The following is a 23,588-nucleotide window of genomic DNA, read 5'->3' as shown; positions in this document are numbered from 1 at the left end:
TTTTATTATATTTGCTAGCAGACATTTTTGCTCTAATACGAAAATGGGATTTTAGGATATAAAAATTATGATAGATTACCGTTGCACTCCCATACAGAGACCATCACACCAGAGTACAATTTTTTTCTACCAGGACACCATTCCGTCGTCCTTATATGCACTGTAATAAACTTTTTAGAAATGAAAGGAAAGATGTTAATTTGTTTAAATAATAATATATAATAATAATAATAAATAATTGTTATAAAATGTAATTTTTTATATTATTTAAAACATATATTTGTATTTTTTAGTTAGTCTTGTGGGCTTTGTATCGATAAGAGGTATATCTCATCGATTTGTCAAATAAGATACATCCCTAAAATATTTTATATATATTTTCTTTCAGTGAACATCTCCGTGGAAATTGCACCGGCTTAGTTGGGTAAAATCATTTGATGATAAAAGTGGCCCTCGATTGCTTTGTTGCTTGTTGCACGTTGCTGCCGTCGTCTCCTTCTTTCCGCTCTCGTCTCCTCGTTATTAAATTGGAAAGCCGGTGGAAAGGCGAAAAACATGCGAGCCGCAAGGATGCGGCTGCTGCTACATATACACACACAATGGATCCATCTAAAGTAACAATCATAACTCATTATGTTCACTGGTAAATTATAATGTCGAATATATATGGGATTTTGATTCACTTTGGGTTATCGTCATTGACTGACAAAGGGTTTACTCGTTTGTAAACTGGAATGTTGTTGTACTTGGAATTTTTTTATTTTTCCGTATTATTTTTTTTTTACTATTCTTTTAAAAAGAGGTTTGTTGATTAGTAAGATAATATTTACACAAATAATTAAATAAAAACAGAAAATTCTATCTTAAAACTTATCTTTATTTAACAAATTTAATACTTAGGAAGAAAAGATAATCGTTATTCACACTATTAACATTTTTTCAATTTAACAAATTTTTTAAATAAATTTATTTTCTGTCTTTATATTTAAATACTGTAAAAACGGGCATTTCTGCAACCACAAATTGCGCCATCTATCGTTTACTCAGTAAACTTAAAAAAACAAAAGCTTTGACAAGCTTTTTTGAGTTTCTACAAATAAAATATGTATTTTATTATAAGAAATTACTAGAATAAAATATATACTAAGTTCACTTTAACAGAAAAAAAAATAATTAGGGCATCCTAATTTTTGGTATACTGTCTGCGGTTTCTGTGGTTTTATAATCTAAATAAATAGTAAACAATGCTAAATTTCCTTGGCCCAAATTTATTTTAGTTTTATGAAAATCACATAGTTTTTTAATAAAACACAAACATCAAATAATGTATATACGCCTAGTTTTGGCTATTTAATTTAAACCAACTGAATCAACTAAGTTTAAAGAAATATCAATAATGATGGAAAAACACTAAGAATGATGAAAACTCGAATACTTTAGCAATATTTATCATTGGTTTCGTTCTTTTTTATTGCTATTACATCTGTTTGTCTACGAATTTAATGGAAATTACATTTGACCCTGACAACACAACTCAAAGCGTGTGGCAATTTTTTATGTTGTGACACTTTCGCAAAAAGCTAAACTTAAAAACAATGAAAAGAAAACATGAAAAACACGAATTCTGCTTACACTAACAATCATTGATTCTGCAATTAATTTGTGTCATATTTGCACAGCCGAAACAAGAGCTTAAATTATGCGTTTCGGTTTTATATTTTGATGTTAAAATCCAAGTGCCACCCAAGTACAATTGAAGCCACGGTTAAATCATTAGGTGATAAAATCTGATGAACAAAAACAAAAATGTTAAAGCCAAAAGATTCGGCCAAGCCGACTATCCCATGAGCTGCACAAATGTTATGCCTGACTGATTCTTAATTGACCCGGAATCCATAGTGTTTATATATCCATTAGGTTTTTCTTTGGCTGCCAAGTGCAGCCGACTGGGACGCGATGGTCAGCCAAGCAGTTGCCTTCTCTAAAATCTGAAGTTATTATTATTATGATTTTTTTTTTTAATTTTTAATTAGGCAGCAACAAATTGCTTCATGCAGTTGTGTGCGCCTCAAAAGGTCGTTGCGATTGGCCAACCGCTCGAGTTTTGTGTGACTTCAAATGAAGTCCGACTCAACGCCGAAGCGTCGTCTCTAAGGCTGCAACGATTAATCACCCACAGTGAAACCTGGATATATATAAAAACGACTTAATTGAAAACATATTTTATTAATATAATATTAATATATTATGCAGGAAGCGCAACATATTTTCATGTTTTAAATAGCAATATATTTTTATCTCAAAAATTTATATTTATAATTAAATAATATTAAATATATTAATTATGACAACCTGCAATCCATTAGAATAAATTTATAAATAATTTTTTTCTTAGTTTTTTTTCTTTTTGATTTGCACAATGATAAATATAGTGATATATACGTTTTTATTAATGATAACTAATTTTCGGTTTAAATAATACATTTATTAAATACAATTTAAGAAATATTTAAACCTTAAGAATCTTTAAACGTAATTTATTTATGTTTAAATAATTAAAATCTTCAATAAGTGATGCTAATGTAAGCGATACACCTCTTTTTAGGCTTAAAAATTCTATAAATATAATATATTTTGGCACCTGTATATGTCCCTTCCTCAGAGGCTCCACTGTGGCCGTCTGGGGCCACCGAAATGACTCAAATGTCGCGTGCTGCCTGCGTGTGTGAGCGAGTGAGGGAGAGGACAATCGCCTTTGGGCCGCCCCACTCGCTAACAAGTGGCCTCCGGCGAGGCGGCAATTCAGGCGCTAGTTCAGTTTTTGATTCAGTTTCAGGCGGTTCACAGTCGGCCGAGTCCAGCGCAATTGGCAAAACGCTGTTTTTAATTTCGTTTTTAGCCGCCCCCTGAATTATTTAGCAAACTTTCGTGTGGACACAAGCTTAATTTCGCGTGTGAAAAGTTCTCCTTCGTCCACTGTTTTTTTCCCACGGTCTATGGACATCTGTTGAGTTTTCAAGTGCACCTGTTCTTTTAATTTCGATAGCTTATTAAATTGAGAAAATCAAAATACAAAATGGGTAATTCCAGCTCCATTTGCACCGATCGCAATGCCATAAGGAATTATGATGAAAATGGGTAAGGAAAGGGAAAGCCCAAAGTGCCGAGTTAAAGGCAAAAGCAAACAGAACAGAGATTTGGGCAGTGCGAGAGATGGTTGAAAAGTTTTGAAAATTATTTAGCAATTGCCAAAATTCTAACATTAAAAAATATAATAGATCCTTAAGGGTGTTAACATTATATAACATTTCGAAATATTTAAAAGAAAATTATAAATAAATTTGTTTTCATATTTTGTTCCTTTTGGAAAGTTTTACAAAATGTTAACCTTTAAATTTGTGTTGTTTTTGTACTTATTTATTTTTTTTATAAATTATTAATTAAATGAAAAATAAATAATACCGAAATCATTAAGAAATAAAACTTAGATTATAAACATTTTGCTTAAATTTTTATATAACCTTTTATTTAATTAAAATTTGTATATAAGTAAACCTTATTTTTTATATATTCTAAACATAACTTTAAATCAATCTTAAACTGAAACTTAAACTAGACAAAATCTATTTTAAACCAAACAAAAAACACTCTATTCCCATACTCAAAGCGTGTCTAATTCCCCCATTAGAATCTTCCCAAACTTGTAGCTAAGACCTGCAATTACCTGGCTTTTCTAGATTGCACACCCAGCGCAAACCCAACTCCCACGACCACGCCTCCTTTAATAAATCTAGCTCTTCAGGTGTCATTAGTGCGGTTTATTAGTGTTTTATCAGCGATTTACGAGCAACTCATCGAAATGCGATCAAAAAACTAACTCTTGGCACACGACACACCGCCCATCGATAGCTTCAGTACACATTTTACCTATAATTACCAATTTTCGATGTGAAGCTAGAAAGAAAACAAAAACCAAGCGACAGGTGTGTTTTGCTGATGAAAATCCTTGTCCAAAAAAAAGTAAAACTGAATTCGAAATTAAGCACAGCTGAAGTAAATTGTTAATATTTATGAAGGTTACTCGAAAACTCGCATATGTGCTATATTCCAATTTATTGGCTTGCCGTGTTTTACTTTCAATTTTTGTGTAATAAATGAATGTGAGTATGTACAAAACTTCGGGGCAAATGCGGTCCGGACCCACAGGGCGTATGATTGACTCAAGTGCAAGGCAAGCCGGATCGGGACAGGTTAAGGTTAAGGTTTTTATTTCGGCCGTCTCGTAATTAGGTTTCTGTCTTTGGACAAGTCTGCCTTAGCCGTAAATAATTTATAGCAGAGACGTGTGGCATGAGTGCGATATATAATTGGACAGTCGAAACTAATACCCTTTCGAGCCACAGAAAAAGTTAATTAGTACTTATTTGTTTAAGGAACGCAGTAATAGATACTTTATTAATAAATTCATATATTTTTCATTATATTAATTGTAAAATAAACACCCAAAGATTTGTTTATTAACTTGTCTTGTTTAGATTATTAGTTAAACCAACTATATATTTTCATAAAGCTCCATATCGTTATATATATTTTCATTGCAAATTCATATATTTTTGTAAATGATTTTTATACCAGAAATAAAAACCGTCACATTATAAGCAAAAACCTTGTTGTAGTTTACAACAAAGTTAAGAAAAACAATTTAATACACAACAATATAAACTCTGTAAACCTTTGATCACTACCAGTCAATTCTACTTTAAATAGGAAATAATTTATTAATAGTTTTTTGCTTCTTTGTCTTATTATTTCCACCTCTGCTGTTCTCCCGGAATATTTTTTCTCATGCTTTTCACGCCTCAGCGTAATGTTTTCTTCGTCCCAGACAAATGATTGTACTCGTCATTATTGTTGTTATTATACGACATGAGTGGGGCTATATAGCATATGCGTTTGTACCGCCTTATCAGTCAGCTGCTTTACCCCCGCCCGCCCATGATCGATCCAACTAATCACAGAGAGAGAGAGAGAAAGAGTGCGGAAAAACTAACAAAATAGCAATAATGTAAAATGTAAAAGAGAAAAGAGACTGGGCGACAGAACAAATCCAATTTTGCAGCTCAGTTTAGCGCGAATTGTGCAGGGCAGCAGACAAAAATCAAAAGGCGGTATCAGGAATATATATATAGTACATATATAGGACACATATAGGACACTGGCAGCATCCACAGCCATGTATTCGGTTCTCCGGCGCTGTTCCGGCTTCAGAAAAACCTTTGGACGGCTGTGAGTGATTAAGTAAAAACAAGTAATTAATAATTATAATATGGCGCTATACTATGGCAGCACAGTATCGCCTGAGTGCACTTGGGTTATGGAACATACATACCATAAGTGGGTGTGTTTTTTTGTGGATCGGCGCTAATCAGTGGCACTTTGTCACCGCTTATCGCTACCCATCTCGAAGGCCTGTCTGTCAGAGAATCACCTGTTCACTGGGTTCAATGGAGCTGAAAAGTATTGCATTCAGTACATGCGGGATATATATGCAAATCAAGGGCCTTTGTAAGCTAGCTAAGGGCACCGAAACCATAAATACACTTCAGGATTTATAAGACATAGGTTTAAACTTTAAAGGAGACATTCAGAAAACTAGTTCCTAAAATATGTCAAAATAAAAAGAAATATATTTTTGAGTAAAATCGATAGAGTACAAAAATCAATAATCCCTAAATGTTGAGCCCTTGGAAGCTTTTACAGCTGTTAGCCAAGTGCGTAATAGCCCTCGAAGAAGAGTATCCATGAAGTCACCGAGAAAGTTGCCAATGCCGTTTATTGTCACTCCCGCATTGACATTCATTCACACTCGATGCGCTCAGAGCTTTATTTGAATTACAGAGAATTACAGAGAACATATCTCGCATTCCCAAGCACATTTCCGTTATAGTCTCCCTCTCTGTGTGTGCTCTCCCATGTGCCACCCACCCCCAGCCTCACTCTCTTCTCCCCACTTAGTCACTCACCCCGTGTCTTGTGTTCTCTCTGCCTCTCTCGCCCTTAGCACGCCGGTATATCCCACTGCCAACAATTCCCAGAGTCCTTCGAATGGACAAATAACTCCATACCACCACCACCACCATGCACACAGCCAGGAGAAGGATGGCGGCGGTTACTACAAGACCACAATTCCCGTTGGCAGCTCTCAGAGCGGCAGCGGCGACACAGCCGGAGAGAGCAACAGTTGCGCTCAGTGCCAAACAGCTGATGTGTCGCGCTCCTCTCCCACGAACAACAATCACGCACACACCCAAAGCTGCTGTTGTACTAGTAGTCGTGTGTGCTCCAATCATACGACTACAACCACAACGACACTCGAATACGAACTTTCCAATTTCGCAAAACTAACGACACGAATCACAACGAAAAGCGCCGCCGAAGGGGCAGCATCGACGGAACAGTGTGACATTGAAAAAGCTCATACAGGCAGCACTCCCGACTTGCCACAGGCCGCAGGACTACCGTTATCCTCGCGACATCACTGGAATCAGCTGCAGCGCAGTTTGCACGCTCTACACTATCAACAGCAACAGGAACAACAACGTGCTTACAGCTCCTCTTCCTGCTCCAAAAACAATAATAATAATAACGTAGCCGACATGAGTATAAACAAGCAGGTGAGCTTGGAGAAATACGCTCCGCGGGATCGCCATGGAGTCTGGGGCACTGGCGACAACGAAGTCTTGGGCAGCATCTCCGGATTCGATCGTCTCTACGACAAGCGCTACTCAAAGGTGAGTTCTATCTATTTCCTGGCCATTCGCTTGAATTCTCTTGCTCGCGACGCCTAAAGTATAGTGGAAAAGTACCAGGCAAAGGTTTTAGGGTGGGTTTTTATGGTTATTTTGTGCTTGGGCTTCGGGGAAGTCTTCCAGAAGGAATTAGCATTAGAAATCGTCTCTTAAATATTATTTTATTTTATAAATAGTACTTTATAACAAACTTTAAAAGTATCTAAGAGAAATTTTCTGTAGTATTTCATTAAAATGAATAAATGTATTCATTATAAAATCATAATTCTCAAGAAACAATCTATGTATATTAATATGAAATTTTCTCAGTTTAGGGATTTTTCCACCGCACGAGCTATTCTTTGAAAGCTAATTTTCAAAATCTCTTGTTTTTAAGGGTCATGCGGTCGATTTCTGTATCTTTTTGTAGGCCACTTGCTATTTTTAAAGCCAACACGAGCATAAAAAATTCCAATTCATAAATACATAAATAACTATTAAGCGGAAACGTCAGCTGGTGATTGCCAGCAAAAAAAAGAAAGACACTTTTTGGCAGTGGCTTCATTTTCGGCAAGTGGTGTGGGTGACCTTTAGATGACATAGAGCGCGACAGGGACAGCAACAAAACGTCCAGTTTGAACCAAAAAAAAAAAAATAATAATTATACACGCGCCACACTGGAACACCAAAGCTCACCGATTTTTGTTGCTGCTGGCTTTTTCAGTTAATTATTTTTATGGTTGCTGTCAAAAAATCGATAGCCAACTTTTATAATTGAACCAATTGACTGGATGTCAAATAGCAAAAAGTAGGGCATCAGGCGGCTATAGTGAAATGCGCAGCCAGAATTTGTATAAAAGTTGATATCTTGAATTGCATTTTCAAGTTCAATGCTGTTGTTTTGGGATTTTTGTTTTGCATGCTAGCGTTTTTCCGCTATTTTCCCACAGAGGCATGGGAGAGCTAATGCACGAATTGCTGCTGAAAATATTAGAGAGCACTTCAAAGAGACACCGCGCATGGGCTTTGCGTATTTTTCGCCTTTTTTATTTTGATTTTTGAAGCAGAGAAAAAAATACATTAGATTCTGAAAAATATTTTAACATTCTTTAAATACAGTTTAAATTAACTAATATGGATTTTATAAGTAAATGTTCTCAAGTTTAAAGTGCAAATTGCTTCTTAAATTCTTCTAAAAATTATTTAATTATATTTTCAAAATAAGAATTACTTCTTATTCTCAAATACCTTGATTTATCATTCACTTTCTAGTTTTAAGAGTAAAAAATGACATTTTTAGAGGAAAAAACCCTTTAATACACCATTTATTTTGCAACCAAAGCATTGGAATTTTTTCCCCCTGTTTGCCACTTAAACACAGGCTAAAAGGGGATTTATCTGGCCATGTAAACAGAAGCCATGTTAAGAATAATGGAGTGGGCCACTCCAGAAAAAAGTTCCTCCCTCTCCCAGCTAAAAAGCAATAATAATAAAGTTTTTTCCCGTCTTACGTCAGACCGCAATCTTTTGGATTTTGGCAGGCTGAAAATTAATAATTTAACCAGAAATTATCTTGGCAAGTAGTTTTCTTATCAGGAGCGCCAGCCTCTTGTGTTCTACAGTTTGTTATTACTTCTGACACGCTCCGCTCAAGTGACAATTGTTTATCGCAAACTTCTTCCCCGAACAGCTGATGAATGTTTTCATTTCCTTATACGTATTTCCTTGTGGAAAGTTTTCAAGTTCTTATCGCTTCAAAAAGAAAAAAGAAGTGGACGAAAGAAAATAAGACAACCGCAAAACCAGCGAAAACTGACCTACATCAAGTCATCAATTTAACTTTGTTTCAAAGAGCCAAATGACGATAATCCACATAATCAGACATACATAAGTATGTATATATCTGTGAGTTTGTTCACACCAGATACTGTGGGGGCATAGCAAACAATTTGCATTTGTACGCTTTGGATTGTTTTTTTGTTTTGCTATTTTGCCACTGTTTGTATTGTTATTTATCGCTGCGCCAAGGAAATTAAAAATTTAAACAAATTCAAACGTTCAATGGGATGAAAGAGCAAAGTGTTTGCAGCTTGTTGAAATAGTTGAATTATTCCAATGTTTACCCAATGACTTATTAGGTATTGATTGTTTATATTGGACTTAATGGTGGCGATAATGTAAATGATTAGATTAATTAATTTTAGGGGAGCCTTGGTAGCAGTTTTGTTTTAAAAAAAAATACAAAAAAGTATACCAACCTTTATTTGTACATATATATTTCCTTTGCTTAAATATTCCACTGTGACTCATGCACCCCCATGTTTTATTTCCGGCTGAGCAACAAGCTTCTCTCAGAGTTCCCCCATTTTCTGGGACATCCCATCCACATTCACATCCTTTCATCATTCCACCTGCCTGACCCACAAAGGACACAAGCGTCCAGGGTAAATATGTACCTTTTCCTTGGCTCACCTTTTTGGCAGAGGAAACACTTTGTTTGAAATTGCCTGTTATGTCTGTCTGGCCACCTCGACTCATGCTGATTAAAGCGACGCTTTCGTCATTCGAAATGTATTCAAAGTTTGCCGCTAGACGCTCCGGCCAGTGATAATGATTGAGGTGATCATGATCACGATCGTGATGATGATCGAACTGGTCGCCCCAGACAGCGCATAAAAAAAAATCAGCTGAGCGCTAATTTGTGTTTTGGTTCGGATTTTGGTCGATTTTTGTGGGTATTTTTTTGCAAATTCATTTGAAATGCGTATGCGTAATCTCTGAGTTGCCCATTACGTATACGCATGGCTCTGAAATTCGTTATACACAAGCGGATAATATATTGGTAATATATTTGAGTAATTTCAGTAAATATTTCAAAATAATTAACTGTTCCTCTTATTTTTTTTTATATTTAAATATGGTGAATATTTTTAAATCATTATTAATAATAACTAATGTATTACTAATGGCTTTCCCTTTGATGTACGTCCAATTGCAGTGTCAAACCCCATTATTTTCTAGGTTTATTATATTTGAATACAAATCTGTAAGTGATTATATAGCTCGAATGTTTGAAGCGGCTGATTCAGGGAATGATCAGGGGAAAGGGGAGACTTGTTGCCAGGCGGCTTGTAAACACTTTCGCACGCTTATCGCCGGGGCGTGCGTCGCTTTCAATGTCAACGGTGTCGTTCCCTCAATAGTTTTTATTTCTTTTTTTTTTGTGATGACGTAGCCATACGATAAGGGTAATTTCGAGCCTCTGCAGGCAGTAAATTTTTGTTTATGGGGATCACTCGAGTGTTTTATTGTTTGAGCTACAAGCAACAGAACAAATTCAATTTAATTCAAACGAATAACTTGATTTAAGCCTTTATTAGATTAAATTTTGCTTTTATTTTAAGCATCTTGTTTTTGGCACACTGGTATTTTACAGTTTAACATCAGGGTGATAATTTTCTTTTGAAATTTAAGCATTTATAAATGGAGAAACTTTCTGGTTATTTCAACGCGCCCCCAAAAAATCAATAAAACATTTGTGGCGAGCAAAGTTTTAAAAGTAAAAGCTTTCCTTATAATTACCTCTCATGATGAGTGAGCATAAATTCAAATAAATCCATGTCATTTATCTTAAACTAGCTTGTGGTTAAACGGGAAATTCATTACTAAAGATGACTCTTTCAAAAATAGATAAAACAACCAAGTTGCAGTGAATTAAATTATTAGGAAAATTTAAAAACTACTACAAATAATAGGTTAATGAACCAATATATAAAAATATTGCGTGACTACAAAAATGTAAATGTAAATCAAAGTTGAAATTGTTTATTAAGTGATTGATGGCCTGCTAAATATAATTTTGAGTAATTATTAAAATTGACAGACGAATAACAAATTAAATTTAAATTTAACCTAAACTAAGCTTACCGCCTTCAAGGCCATAGAAATTATACAAATTGAGAAAATTGAAAAATTTAAAAGCATTTTCCAAACAAAACAGGTTATAATTAAGACTTACAAATATGCCATAATCAAGGCTCAAAACAAATTAGCTAACCACAGAAGTTTGTAATAAACTTTGGCATTTCAAACAGCCTTTGTGTGGTCACGATTACAAAAAAAAAAATACAGCTGGCACTCAAAGCTCGAGTAATTATTCCCTAATGTGCATATTAGCAGGTACATCCGCAACTCAAGTCCCCACATAATCCAATCTGTTTATATGCCACCTTGCACGTAAGTTTTTATCTATCTATGTGACCTAGTCAAAGTTTCTAGCAACGCCCCCAAACGAAATATCAGCTTATGTTGTCCATTTCGAAAATAATATAATAACCATAGCAATTACGTAGCGAAAAACTTTCAAAAACTTAACAGCATTGTGCGTGTGAAACGAGGCCGCAGCTGAGTCACTTCCCCTCAAATAGTATAGCTTTGATTGCAACTCAAATGGCGACTGTATGTTCCAGTTCTCTTGCTTGACTTTGAACTTGAAACCCGACTCGTGCCTCGGCCAGTGAGAGATCTTCTGAGATCCGTGAAGGTCGGGTGATCCAGGCAACTTGTCTAAGTGATACTGCGGCGCGTGCTCAGGTCGTGGGGTCATCACCGATAAGAGGGAACAAACTTTCCACCGTTCGGGTTCCACTTTTGTTTTGTTTGAACGGTTTCATAACCATAGCTCAGTGAGATGATCAGGCCACTCAAATCGGGCGATCGCAAACATTTTTTATACCTAATAATAATTTACCTAATATATATCCTTCTGCCTTCTAGGGCCTGGCCTTTACGCATGAGGAACGTCAACAGCTGGGCATCCATGGCCTGCTGCCCTATGTGGTGCGCAGTGAGAAGGACCAAGTGGACCACTGTCGCACTCTGCTGGATCGCCTGGAGCAGAGCCTGGACAAGTACATGTACCTGATCGGTCTGTCCGAACGCAACGAGCGGCTGTTCTACAAGGTTTTGGCCTCCGACATCGCCCACATGATGCCTCTGGTGTACACGCCCACCGTGGGATTGGCCTGCCAGCGCTACAGCCTGATCCACATGAACCAAAAGGGCATGTACATCTCCATCAAGGACAAGGGACACGTCTACGATGTTCTGAAGAACTGGCCGGAAACGGACGTCCGTGCGATCGTGGTGACAGACGGCGAACGGATTCTGGGACTGGGAGATCTGGGTGCCAATGGCATGGGCATTCCCGTTGGCAAACTGTCGCTGTACACAGCTCTGGCCGGCATTAAGCCGTCGCAGTGCCTGCCCATCACCCTGGATGTCGGCACAAATACCGAATCCATTCTGGCGGATCCCCTGTACATCGGTTTGCGCGAGAAGCGTACCACTGGTGAAGCCTATGACGAATTCGTCGACGAATTTATGCACGCCTGCGTACGTCGCTTTGGCCAGAACTGTCTGATCCAGTTCGAGGACTTTGCCAATGCCAACGCCTTCCGTCTGCTGGCCAAGTACCGGGACTCGTTCTGCACCTTTAACGACGACATCCAGGGAACCGCTTCGGTGGCCGTGGCTGGTCTGTTGGCCTCCCTGAAGATCAAGAAGACCCAGCTGAAGGACAATGTCCTGCTGTTCTTGGGCGCCGGAGAGGCTGCTCTGGGTATTGCCAACCTCTGTGTGATGGCCATGAGGGCCGAGGGTCTGACTGACGAGGAAGCCAAGTCCCGCATCTGGTTGGTGGACAGGTAACTAAAACTCTGAAATCTTTAGCCTAATGCAATACTAATTATGTTGTCCTGATTTCAGCCGTGGTGTGATCATTCGCGATCGCCCAAGGGGTGGACTCACCGAGCACAAATTACACTTCGCCCAGGTCCACGACCCCATCGATACTCTGTCGGAGGCAGTGCGCAAGTTGCGTCCGAATGTTCTGATCGGAGCTGCTGCCCAGGGTGGTGCCTTCACCCAGGAGATCCTCGAGCTGATGGCCGAGATCAACGAGACCCCGATTATCTTTGCCCTGTCCAACCCAACCGTTAAGGCGGAGTGCACTGCCGAGGAGGCGTACACCCACACCAAGGGTCGCTGCATCTTCGCCAGCGGCTCGCCCTTCGACCCCGTGACGTACAACGGACAGAAGTTCTATCCGGGTCAGGGAAATAACTCATATATTTTCCCTGGAGTGGCATTGGGAGTCCTTTGCGCCGGCATGCTAACCATTCCCGAGCAGGTCTTCTTGGTGGCTGCAGAACGCTTGGCGGAGCTGGTCTCCAAGGAGGACTTGAATAAGGGTAGCCTGTATCCACCTCTTAACTCCATTGTCAATTGCTCGGTGGCCATCGCCGATGCGATTGTGGAATACGCCTATAAGAACGGATTGGCCAGCATCCGTCCGGAGCCGGCCAACAAGGTCGCCTTCATCAAGGCCCAGATGTACGATTTGGACTATCCGCGCTCCGTGCCCGCCACCTATAAGATGTAGGATGGAGATCCATTCCGTCTGCCCTCCAACAACAAAATGGAGTGGCCACCTCTGATATTCGGCACTGGCAGCGAGCAGTAACCATGTTATTTATTTTATAATGTCGCACATCTGTCGTCTAGCGTATAGCCAAGTTAGCAGCGCGCCTTACCTACCCCACTTATCCACTATCCACCCAACCAACTAGCCCCTGTTCGCAGCCCAAGAGATCATTATGGAGAGGGATGTGATGAAGGAAGAGAATGCAGCGAACCCTTTTTTATGATGTTGACTCTATGTAAATGGGATATTGATCTAATAGATATGTAAACAAATTCTATGTAATCTTGAACAACACAAACTACTCTAAGTATCTAAAAATAAAAATAAAAAAGAATTATAATCTTGAGTTTTATTGAGAAATCCCCTTTTAACAAGGTTTTTGTGGAAGTTTTTCCTATTTCTTGAAATAAATCGTAATGAATTTATTTTTTATTTATTTACATATTTGTAGTTTTTGTTGTATTTTAAAATTAAGCCAGCTCTTAAATCCTTCATCTAGTTGTATAAAAAGCTTATAAAATTAGTTTGAAAAATCGATATGTTGACTCATGTTAGCGCCGATATATTATTTAGAGATGGCAAAACAAATTATGGGTAGTGGAAACTTATACCTAATAAATTTATATATTATGATTTTCAATATAGTTTTATTTTATTATTATATTTTGTTTATAATTAACCACTTCAGTTATAATGGTAAAAATTAAATTTAATTTTATCACTCTAGGAATTTTAAAACATAATTCTTAATAACTAAATTGTAATTTCGCCAGTTATTTTATTATTGTTGCGCTCATATTATTTAGTCAAGGGAATATTTATAATAAATTATAGGAAGAAATCAAAGTTCTTGAAGCTTTCGATTATTTCAAATGGATGGAATACCCTTAGTGCGATAACAGCGTCACAAGACATATCGATAATCCTATCGGCTTGCAAATTTTTGTCGTAAACAGTGTTGTTAAAGTGTAATGTGTAAATGTAATAATAAATATAAAAGAGGAAATGGTAAAAAAAACAAGCTATCACCGAGAATGTATACATTATTACTTGCTTAAGTACATTTTTAAGGGGTGAATTTAATTTAATTATTTAAGTGTGGAATCGTACAGCATAAAAATACGACGTCTTCCAAATTATTCCGCCTTGTGCTTTTAAAACCCGCCAGATCTAGCGGGCAAATAGCTAATTTGCCAACGCTGGTGGTAAAATGCATGGAAAACCAAACTGAAAACAAAACGGCAAAAAATGCATGGGCTCAAGGTACGCCAGGAAGTAACTAATTAACTGATAATGTTAACGGTAATTATTTTTACAGCAACGTTTTGAGCTGCAACAGTTGGGGGACGACCTGAAGCAGAAGCAGGTGAGTGCCGTGCCGAAAATCAGATGCTATAAATAAATCACACACCTCGATTAATGTGCATAATAATCCGAAACAGGTAATCCAAGACAGACTGCTGCAGAAGATACTCTACTCCAAGCGCCTGCTCGTGGACCATGTGGAGGCACTGGAGCAGTGTATTCAGGAGTTGCAGGCGGCGGCTAATCTTGGCCGGCAATTGCTGACCACTCGGAATGCCTGCCTGATACTGGGTGGCACTGTGGTCGAGCATCTGATAACCCCACGCAGTGTTCGATACACCATGATCCCCTCGATCCTGATCAGTGGCACCTTTGCCGCTCTGTGTGCCGTTAAGAGCGTCTTTGTTTGCCGCAACAAAATCGTGGAGCGCAAGCTGGAGCAGCTGGTGAAGACCATCGATGAGTTCGGCAACTGCATTCGCCGGAATATGACTTACTTTCAGGAGATTATCATCATGAAGCAGGCGGAACTGATAGAGTAAGCTGCACCAAATGATGACCAATACGTAGTTGTTCATACCTTCCCACCTACAGATCCCGACAGATTGAGCGTGCCTGGGATTGCATAACAGCCGCCAAGGAGGTAACAGAGATCCTGTACGATGCGACACGCAAAATGGAGACGGACTATCCACTGCCGGCGAAGTATGGAGCTTATTATGTCGCCATGGAGGAGCTGCGGGAGTGCGAGTACTTCAAGAACAATGTCACGGACTACAGTCCCAAGCACATAAAGGTTAGTACAGATTCGGAATACAAATTAAACGCTTTTCTTACATATTATATTTTTAGGACTTTCACAACATCTTCGCCTATGTGCAGTCGCAGTATCTACTGCGCCTGGCCCTTACCATCACCACGCGTCCTTCGATCTCGCAGCTGAGCGAGGATCTCGTAAAGATCGACTGCCAAGTGCGGCAGCTGGTGCAGGAGGAGGAGCAGCACTTTAGCAATCTGGCCATGGCCATGCAGAACAGAAAGCAATTGGAATTGGCAGAGCTCAATGCGACTAAGGCGGAGCAGCAGCGGAGTGGACCCATCGCCGTGCTGCAGCATTCCTCGTTGAAGCTCAGCGCCTGCATGGTAGCCGTGGCCGGGGAGTGCCAAGCTCTGGATGTAACCCTGCAGCAGCTGACGGCCACGGAAGCGGCGAACAGGAACAACTCCAAGGAGCTGGTGGCTGTGGCCAGCAATATGCGTGGCATTGAGAACGCTCTGGCGGTGTGCTGTGACGACTTCCAGCGGCTGATGCTGGTGTACAACAAGTTTCTGCACAGTAAGCTGGACTTGGAGGGAGAATTGACGCCAAGGCCCAAAGAGGACTTGGGAGAAGAATTCCCGGAAAGCATACTCAGGGTGGAGTACTCGCAAAATGTCGATGCACCACAGCAAAAGGATGACTTCTATGCCTATATGTACGATGAGAACGAGGGGCTGGAACAGTTTGAGGCGGAGCAGCATGCGCCCTTCCCCACGCCCGAAAAGGAGCTTCTTAATTTCGAGAAGCGCATCACGAAGGGCAAATTTAAACCTGTCCTGAAACAACTCAAGGATCGCATTGATCCCATTCGTCAGGTGATGCTCGAAAAAGAGCGCGAGGTCCTCGCCTCCAAAGGCATCAATGTCGATGAGCTCTTTGGAAAGATCGAACAAGTTGAGCAGCAGCAGCAGCAGGACGACAATCGGCTGGCAGACACAACATCCTCGCCCACCTACGACTCAGCCTCCAACTCAGACTCGGACTCGGCCGACGAAGTGGCCTTCAAGCGACGCAGCAAGCAGCACAAGGAGCGTGATAACTTTGCCGAGATGCGGCAGTTTCTGGCCCAGAAGCAGGCCATTAATCTCTTCAAGCTTCCGCCACCACCGGCTGCAGCTGCTGATGAGGAGCTGCTTGAAAGCGAATGCTAGTCCATTCGGCTGTTCTTTCCGTTGGTCACATGCCTATGTACTATCTCCCTTGCTCTGGGTATTATCTGTTTAAGCATATATCGTTTATCTGGCCACCTGGGGACAGATAAGCTCCGCGCGCAAAGCGACGCTAACTCTTCGACGTACCGAACCCCAAAACCACATCCTGCCTTTTCGGTTGTTCCTGTGTTTGTGTTTCCTAGATTTCCTTCTTTTAATTCGTTACAAGCTTATAAACAATAAAGATTTTATGTAGATAAATATAGCATCTGGATAATGAGAGTGTTTTTTCTTAAAGATATATAGAAGACCAACTTTAGTTGTTTTATATATTTTTTATTACAAACTAATATGTTCGAAACTTAAGTACAATACACAAACATCGATGGCATCACTAAATACTAAGGGGTTAGGTTGATTTTTCGGGGATAAGGAATCGTGTGAAAGGAGAATCCACTCCTTTAAGGGGACCACTACTTATATACACTGATAGCTCGCACAGAAAGTCTTTTTTTTTCGGTAGGGGATTTGCTTGCAAGTGGCTGGAACACTTTCGTGGACACATCTTTGGCTCGAAACTTGTGCTGCTAACTCGGAACTGGAACTGGGAATCCGACAGGAATCCCAATCAGGCATTGGCTGCGCCTGTCGTTGCACCATTGCTGGCACCGGCATGGGCATTATTAAATTTACTGGCCACCGAGGCGGGTTGCAAATTCGAAAACTGCGACAAATTGCTGCCCCTTACGCTGGTGTAGCGGATGGGCTGCACTCCATAATCACTGCCCTTGAGCCGCCGGCGCACGCAGACCACAATGAATCCAATGACCAGGCCTATTACCAGCACCACGCTGGCAATGATGGCGGTGAGTATTATGTAACGACGGCGCAGGAATCGCGGTGGCTCCTCGTCTACGGCACGATATTTTTTGGGTATCACCATGTTGCAGATGTGCTCGGCCGTCAGGTTGGAGAGCGGAGCTCCAGCCAGGAGATAGGGGGTATCGCAGCGGGCCTCGGTGCCATCAGCTTCCTGTTCGATGTGGGAGAGGCCGGACAGCTCCAGTGCCTTAAAGAGTTCGCAGCTGCAGTACCAGGGATTCCCGGAGATACTCAGGCGGCGAAGTCGTGGCCAGGGCTCTTGGATAGTACGGTTGCTGCTGGCGGAGGCACTGTTGTTATTTTCCTTGAGAACCAAGGTGGTCAAAGCATTCCGCGACAAATCCAACTGCGACAAATTACGACTGCTTAGCAAGTCACCCAGTTCCACATTCTCCAGTTTGGGATTCCTGGAGCAGTCCAGCTGTTCCACGGCTGGCAGGATCAAAGCCCCCTTTTCCACGCTTCGTAAAGCAGGCAAACTGCTGATATTGAGGCGTTTTAAGGCCACCAAGCCTTTGAAACTGTTCTCCTTTAAGCTGGGAAACTGATTCCCCGCCAGATTCAAATGGACCAGAGACTTGCCCAATTGCTGGAGGCTCGCAGGAACCACGGTGAACTCATTGCCGGACACATCGAGGATACGTAGACTGCGTAGTTTTGGGAAAAGCTCCGCAGGCAGGGACATCAAACCATTGTGGGAGAGATCCAGACGCTGCAATGTGGTCACCGATCCCACGGCGGCCGTCGTGGCAGCATCCAGGATACTGAGCTTATTGTAGGCCAGGTTCAACTTGACCAAATGCGGAGTATGCTCGAAGAGTAGACGTTCTAGCCTAGCTATCCTATTGTGGCTCAAGTCCAGATCCTTCAAGCCAATCGGCTCGTAGTTAGTATTGTTCCAGGGACCCCTAAAGAGACCTGGGTTCAAGACATTGTCGGTCAGCTCGTTCCAGCTCAGGTACAGCGCCTCCACATTGGGCGCATCCATGAAGAGCGGAGCCTGAAGATCCTGAAGACCGCAGTGTCGGCAGGAGAGCGTTAAACTGGCATTCGTGGCCGGCAGTTGTTGGAGCAACCTGATCCGATTGCCCGAATACGAGACGACGATCTCTGTGGATGCTCCACCAGCCACTGCCTGGCTACCGAACTCCTCCGGCCAGCGGGCGAGAATGTGCTCAAAGTTCCTCACCGAACAGTCTAGGTTGAAGTGTGTCCTGTGATCACTGTCCTGGCTGCTCAGGCACATGCACGTCTGGCAGATATTGGCTACAGGCTGGTATGGAATGTCCTCATGTTGACTGTGGACTCCAGTGGCCAGGAGCAGTGATATCCCAGCAAGGAGCTGTAGATAAAAGAAAGTTTAATTTATTTTTAAGAAAATAAATGTTTAAAATTAATTTTTAAAATCTAACAATAAATTGCTAATATTAATTAAAAGTTAAGGAATTTATAAGATCATTGTTCTGAGGTTTTTATTATTATCAGGAAATCCGGAGACAATTTCTGATTACAATCTAAAGAAAGCATTAATGCCTGATTACACCGCAAGGTTATTGCCATTTTTTTGGGTTCATGTACTTCCTTGGTTATTTTTGGTAGAAAAATATAAACAAAAAACCAAATAGAATGCGCTGACTAAGACCTTATTTCAGGCAAACTTTTCCCGGAAAACCAAACCGAGTAATTCGCACGTGTCTATGGTTTGATGTGTGTTTTTATTGCATTGACTTTTCACGACTAATGTAATATCTGATTACGATTTCGAGCACTTTCCCATATGTCACGATTAACCAGAAGTTCAAGTGGTCAGACAGAGACAGTCATTTTAGAGATCGGTGACGCCAACCTTGGATGAAAGCTGAGTATGGGAAGCCAATGTTTGTATTTCTTTTAAATTATTATGTTCACAACATATTGAAATATAATTTAAGGTATACATATAATATATCTGATCAGCTTAGGTTATATATCTCCCTCTGTTGTTTCTTCCACGGTGTCCACTTCAAAGAATATAAAATCAAGTAGGAGGATCTCAAGTTCAGCCAGCCAACAGAGACAAAATATATGCTGGGCTAGCCTTTTACAGCCCTTCAGGGCTTTCAAATAAATTATATTCGGGTAATTTTTCATTTTACATTCTATATTCTGAAGGAAAACTCAAACGGAGTGGTTTGAAATAAATAGTAAAATCAAATATGACTCACATTGATTGACTCATAGAGATCGCTGATAACCTATGACATCCTACTGATACTTTTCAGGCACTAATTGCGTGTCCAGAAGGAGGTCACCATAATAAAAAGGTCTTCCCACACTCTTCAGTGGTTCCAATGGGAGAAGCCATATTGAACACACACTCCCTTCCCAGCACTATCTGGGCCCAAAAGTATGTGCGATAAGATAACGATAATGTTTTGAAAAGACTGAAATATATACTTTTTACTCACCAACAGCAAAAATTTGTACTTCATTGTAGTTGCAGTATCGGTATCGGTTTCGGTTTTGGTTTTTTCTCTGTTCTAACCGCCTCGTGTTCGGATAGTAACTTTATCTGTATCTGTTGCCGTGTTTCTTCGAAGTGCACTTTGTGTTTTGGCTTAGGTTGTTTTTTGTTTGTAATTTTTTTGTTGTCTTCAACTCGTTTTTCTTTATTATTGTTATTTTTTGTAGCGCGGAGCGGATCACACCGCTTGCTTCGGAAAATGGAACTAAATTAATGAATCAAGCCGCCATGGGCATTATTTTGTTTTTGATTAGATATCGGCAGGACTGAGAAAGAGAGAGCGCCTCTCTATTTAATTCTCATTCTCCAGCGGGATCTTGCACTCTCCGATTCTCCCAGCGTCGCCGTGGACTTTGTTATCTGAGAAGAATCATTCAAGTAAAAGTGAATTCTAATTGAGTCATCGACATCTCAAGTCTACTGTTTTTCGGTCTCTCCAATATCTTCTCAGCAAGGTCGTCTATACGTCTTAACGGGCTTTCTTTCTTTCACCTGAACTTATTGGACAGTAGCTATTGCACATAGCTCTTTAAACAGAGAACATCATATACAGTCGTACTTCCCAAGTGGGATTTTCTGAATATATAATATACCTTTTTAATCTATAACTTTTAAAAGATTATGGAAGTTAAAAATATTTTTCTATATTTTAACTTGAAGAAATAACAAGAAGTATGACTTATGACAAAGGTAGAATTGGAAACTAATGATATAGCTTAATCTTTGACATAATTATACAATATTCAATGAATCCTGTAACTTTATAAGGGTGATCTCATTAGAAAATTAAAAAAATATACATAAATATGAGTGATGAAAAACATAAAATCAGAGACTAAAGAGATTACAGCTAAATCCTTTTCAGACTGTTCTATATTCAATAAAACCTATAAATTGCAAGTGTAATTTTCATTAATTAATAACATTTAAAGGGAAGATTTAAAGAAGAAAGAATAAAAACCTTGCCAAGGTTTGTTTTTAATGTAAACATTTCCTGGAAGCTTCTATCACATTTTCTAAATTCTCTTAAATTATTCTCTTTATAGAAGTAAGACTGTATTGTATTTAAGCCAGCAGATGATTGTTTATAGATAAGATATTATTACTTTGTCTCTCGATGTGGCAACAAATGGCGTTGAAAGCCAAAAGAAACGTTGACTCAACCGAGAGAGCTGCTGATTCTCTTTTTCGAACACTTTTGATTCACTTGCTGGGGCAGCGAGGGGAGGATCGGATCCAATTAGATGCCATCGCAATTATTATTGCAAGTGTCACTTGGTTTCATTGAACTTGCCCCTCCTCTCCGCTGGCGAAGGGCGAGAATGGAGAATTGAGCTGTTCGCAGCTGCCGACGATGAGAAAGGCAAACAAGAGATGTTTTGTGGCCTGGAATTGGTTGCATAAACAAGCGGACAGACGACGAAGGCGACGGACCACAGCCACACCAGACCAACATTGCCCAGACACTTGTGAGTCACGATTGCGCCGTTGTTGATGTACAGTGGATACTTTTTGGCAGGGAAAACCATTGAAAATTCACAAATTAAAGACATTAGACTTTCAAGTAATTATTTTCGTCTTAAAAATATGTAATATTCTTGAGGAAAAATATGGCCAAGTCTTTAAAAGTTTTCTTAATAAAAAATAATAAAAATAAAAACAAATCCAAAACTATATTTAGGATATAGCTGAGATCCCTGAACATGTATCCACCGTAGATCTTCCACTCGCAAGAGATTTGATCTCCGTCGCCTCTCCAACAATTGGATTTCTTTCAACAAGCCGCAAGAGCCCAGCATGAGGATGAGATCGAGACGCGCGGTTTGGGACTCCTTCATGTGCTTACTAGTCGTTAGTCTGTGTTTAATTTAATGATTAAGGCCTTTTGCATACTCCGTGAACTGCACGCGACCCAACCGCACATGCAACCACACAGCACCGACTGCAAAATGAAACCCGTTTTTGTGTGGCTGCGGTTACGGATGATGTTGATGTTGATGTTGCTGCTGCTGCGGCGGATGTTCCTACTGTTGTTGCACTTTTGCAGCTGCCGCCACAATGATGCTCATCCTCGTCTCGGGGACCACGCGCGAAGGCTGAGACCGAAACCGAAAGCGGAAATTCTCCAAAGAAGCAGCGAACGAACGATGTCTACCTGCCTGCCGCTCGAATCGAACTGAACGAATGAACACAAACCGAAACTGGATATTTGCTGCTGCTGCTGGATCGAGATTCCCGTTCCCGTTCCCATTCCCAGTCCCACAAAATGGACACAGATCTACCTCCCGTTCCCCCCTCGAAGCAAATAAACCGGTCGGGGGCTCGCTGGCCGAATTTGAAATCCAAACTGCGGCACATTGTTTATGCCACACAGTGCTTTCTGATGGGGGCAATATTAATGGCTGGCAGCTGCACTTCTCTCTCTCTCTAAATGTCATGACTCCAAACGGAAATCAAGTCGTGCTCCAGTCATTTCCTCCACAGTGCGGCAGTTTACAAACATTAAAGAGACGCAATACGCATTGGTTAAAGACAAACACATTTATAACTGAAAGAAAAACAGAGCCTATCTAGAATGCATATAGTAGTCGATGGCCGTGGAGAAGGCGGCGAATCCCAGTCCTCCAATAATGCCCGCCTTGATGCCAGCTCGCAGGCCAATTAGTCCTCCAGTGATGCCTCCGGCAATGGTGCCATTCTTCCAATCCGTCACAGCTCGATGCTGCAAGATCGCAAAACAGAAGAAAGTAATATTAAATACATTTTTGAGGCTTAATTATGTTTTAAAGAAAGCTTAAAAAGTAGTAAAATATATTAAAAATAATAAATAAGACCAAAATGGTTCCTAATTTTCTAATTTTAATATTTACGACTTTTTTACTTATATTTTAATTTAAAAAAAGTCCTTGAAAACAACAAAAGTTAACTCACACTCTCGATGGTGCACTCGACGGCGGAAAACATCATTCCGATCAGGGCGAAATTCTTGGCGTAGGAGTGGGTGGTGCCCCGCATTTCACGGAAAACCTCGCGGGCCGTCTGTTTCTTTGTATTGGCAAAGGGATCTGCCATGCTGGGATTAACAGAGGCACTGAACAGGCCCAAGGCAGCACCAAGACCATAGCCTGGAAAAACGATACAAATAATATAATGATTATTCCAAAACTCAAATTAAAAAGAATTGGACCGTCCAAAAACCCACCCATAACACAGGCCATGGCGCACTTGAAGCCACAGCTCTCCACCCCCGTCTCGATGAGCTTCTCCTCATTGGTCTTGATCTTCACCGGGCCGTTGCTCGAGGGGATTACGATGTTCTCGCGGTAGCGATGCAAATTGCCCACAAACTGCATGGCCAAATGGTCCAGAGCTGCATCGTCGAACATCCGTGGCTTCTGGGCTGGCGCCTGAGGAGTTTCCTGCAGGATTTCGGCGTTGGGCGTGAAGGACATCTTTGCCGAAAGGCTTTTACTTTAATTTCTATTCAGAATAACAGTTTTTACGGGTCAAACGTGTTTTGGTAAAAAAAAAAACCGAAATTATTATCACATCGCCGAACAGCTGTTTCCAGGGACGGTCTAACACACCTTCGACTTTTTATCGATAGGCAGAAAAATACCGAAAAAACGAGTGTGGTATTTTCAAAAATGATTAT

The 23,588-nt window shown here is 40.4% G+C and overlaps 4 protein-coding genes and 1 long non-coding RNA gene across 7 annotated transcripts; 2 read left to right on the top strand and 3 right to left on the bottom strand.

Annotated features, from left to right (window-relative positions):
- The first annotated feature begins 2,996 nt into the window (after positions 1 to 2,996).
- On the top strand, positions 2,997 to 13,612 carry Men (Malic enzyme). Of its 3 annotated transcripts, none has more exons than XM_017179943.3 (4): positions 2,997 to 3,138; positions 6,062 to 6,791; positions 11,565 to 12,493; positions 12,555 to 13,612. In XM_017179943.3, the coding sequence occupies exons 1-4, from the start codon at positions 3,077 to 3,079 to the stop codon at positions 13,228 to 13,230; spliced, it is 2,397 nt and encodes a 798-aa protein (XP_017035432.1). In that variant the 5' UTR covers positions 2,997 to 3,076; the 3' UTR covers positions 13,231 to 13,612. The 3 variants fall into 3 exon arrangements, with proteins under 3 accessions (XP_017035432.1, XP_070142740.1, XP_070142741.1); XM_070286639.1 differs by lacking the exon at positions 2,997 to 3,138 and adding an exon at positions 5,143 to 5,286; XM_070286640.1 differs by lacking the exon at positions 2,997 to 3,138 and adding an exon at positions 5,719 to 5,771.
- A 785-nt stretch (positions 13,613 to 14,397) lies between these two features.
- On the top strand, positions 14,398 to 16,825 carry dind (diamond). Its single transcript, XM_017179933.3, has 5 exons — positions 14,398 to 14,535; positions 14,591 to 14,638; positions 14,715 to 15,115; positions 15,172 to 15,373; positions 15,430 to 16,825. The coding sequence occupies exons 1-5, from the start codon at positions 14,521 to 14,523 to the stop codon at positions 16,546 to 16,548; spliced, it is 1,785 nt and encodes a 594-aa protein (XP_017035422.1). The 5' UTR covers positions 14,398 to 14,520; the 3' UTR covers positions 16,549 to 16,825.
- A 38-nt stretch (positions 16,826 to 16,863) lies between these two features.
- Positions 16,864 to 22,240, bottom strand: LOC108083933 (leucine-rich repeat-containing protein 70). Its single transcript, XM_017179936.3, has 3 exons — positions 21,780 to 22,240; positions 19,878 to 20,138; positions 16,864 to 18,772 (listed from the first exon to the last, which is right to left on the bottom strand). The coding sequence occupies exons 2-3, from the start codon at positions 19,899 to 19,901 to the stop codon at positions 17,177 to 17,179; spliced, it is 1,620 nt and encodes a 539-aa protein (XP_017035425.1). The 5' UTR covers positions 19,902 to 20,138; positions 21,780 to 22,240; the 3' UTR covers positions 16,864 to 17,176.
- Positions 19,127 to 19,858, bottom strand: LOC138928777 (uncharacterized). Its single transcript, XR_011445126.1, has 2 exons — positions 19,368 to 19,858; positions 19,127 to 19,288 (listed from the first exon to the last, which is right to left on the bottom strand). It is a non-coding gene; the product is annotated as an uncharacterized lncRNA (long non-coding RNA).
- A 215-nt stretch (positions 22,241 to 22,455) lies between the features above and the next one.
- Positions 22,456 to 23,505, bottom strand: LOC108083920 (mitochondrial import inner membrane translocase subunit Tim22). Its single transcript, XM_017179915.3, has 3 exons — positions 23,136 to 23,505; positions 22,865 to 23,058; positions 22,456 to 22,655 (listed from the first exon to the last, which is right to left on the bottom strand). The coding sequence occupies exons 1-3, from the start codon at positions 23,383 to 23,385 to the stop codon at positions 22,500 to 22,502; spliced, it is 600 nt and encodes a 199-aa protein (XP_017035404.1). The 5' UTR covers positions 23,386 to 23,505; the 3' UTR covers positions 22,456 to 22,499.
- Positions 23,506 to 23,588: the final 83 nt, after the last annotated feature.

This window comes from Drosophila kikkawai, chromosome 3R (genome assembly GCF_030179895.1).
Source record: "Drosophila kikkawai strain 14028-0561.14 chromosome 3R, DkikHiC1v2, whole genome shotgun sequence".
In the NCBI taxonomy this organism is placed as follows: domain Eukaryota; kingdom Metazoa; phylum Arthropoda; class Insecta; order Diptera; family Drosophilidae; genus Drosophila; species Drosophila kikkawai.
This window is presented reverse-complemented; position numbering and strand designations above follow the sequence as displayed.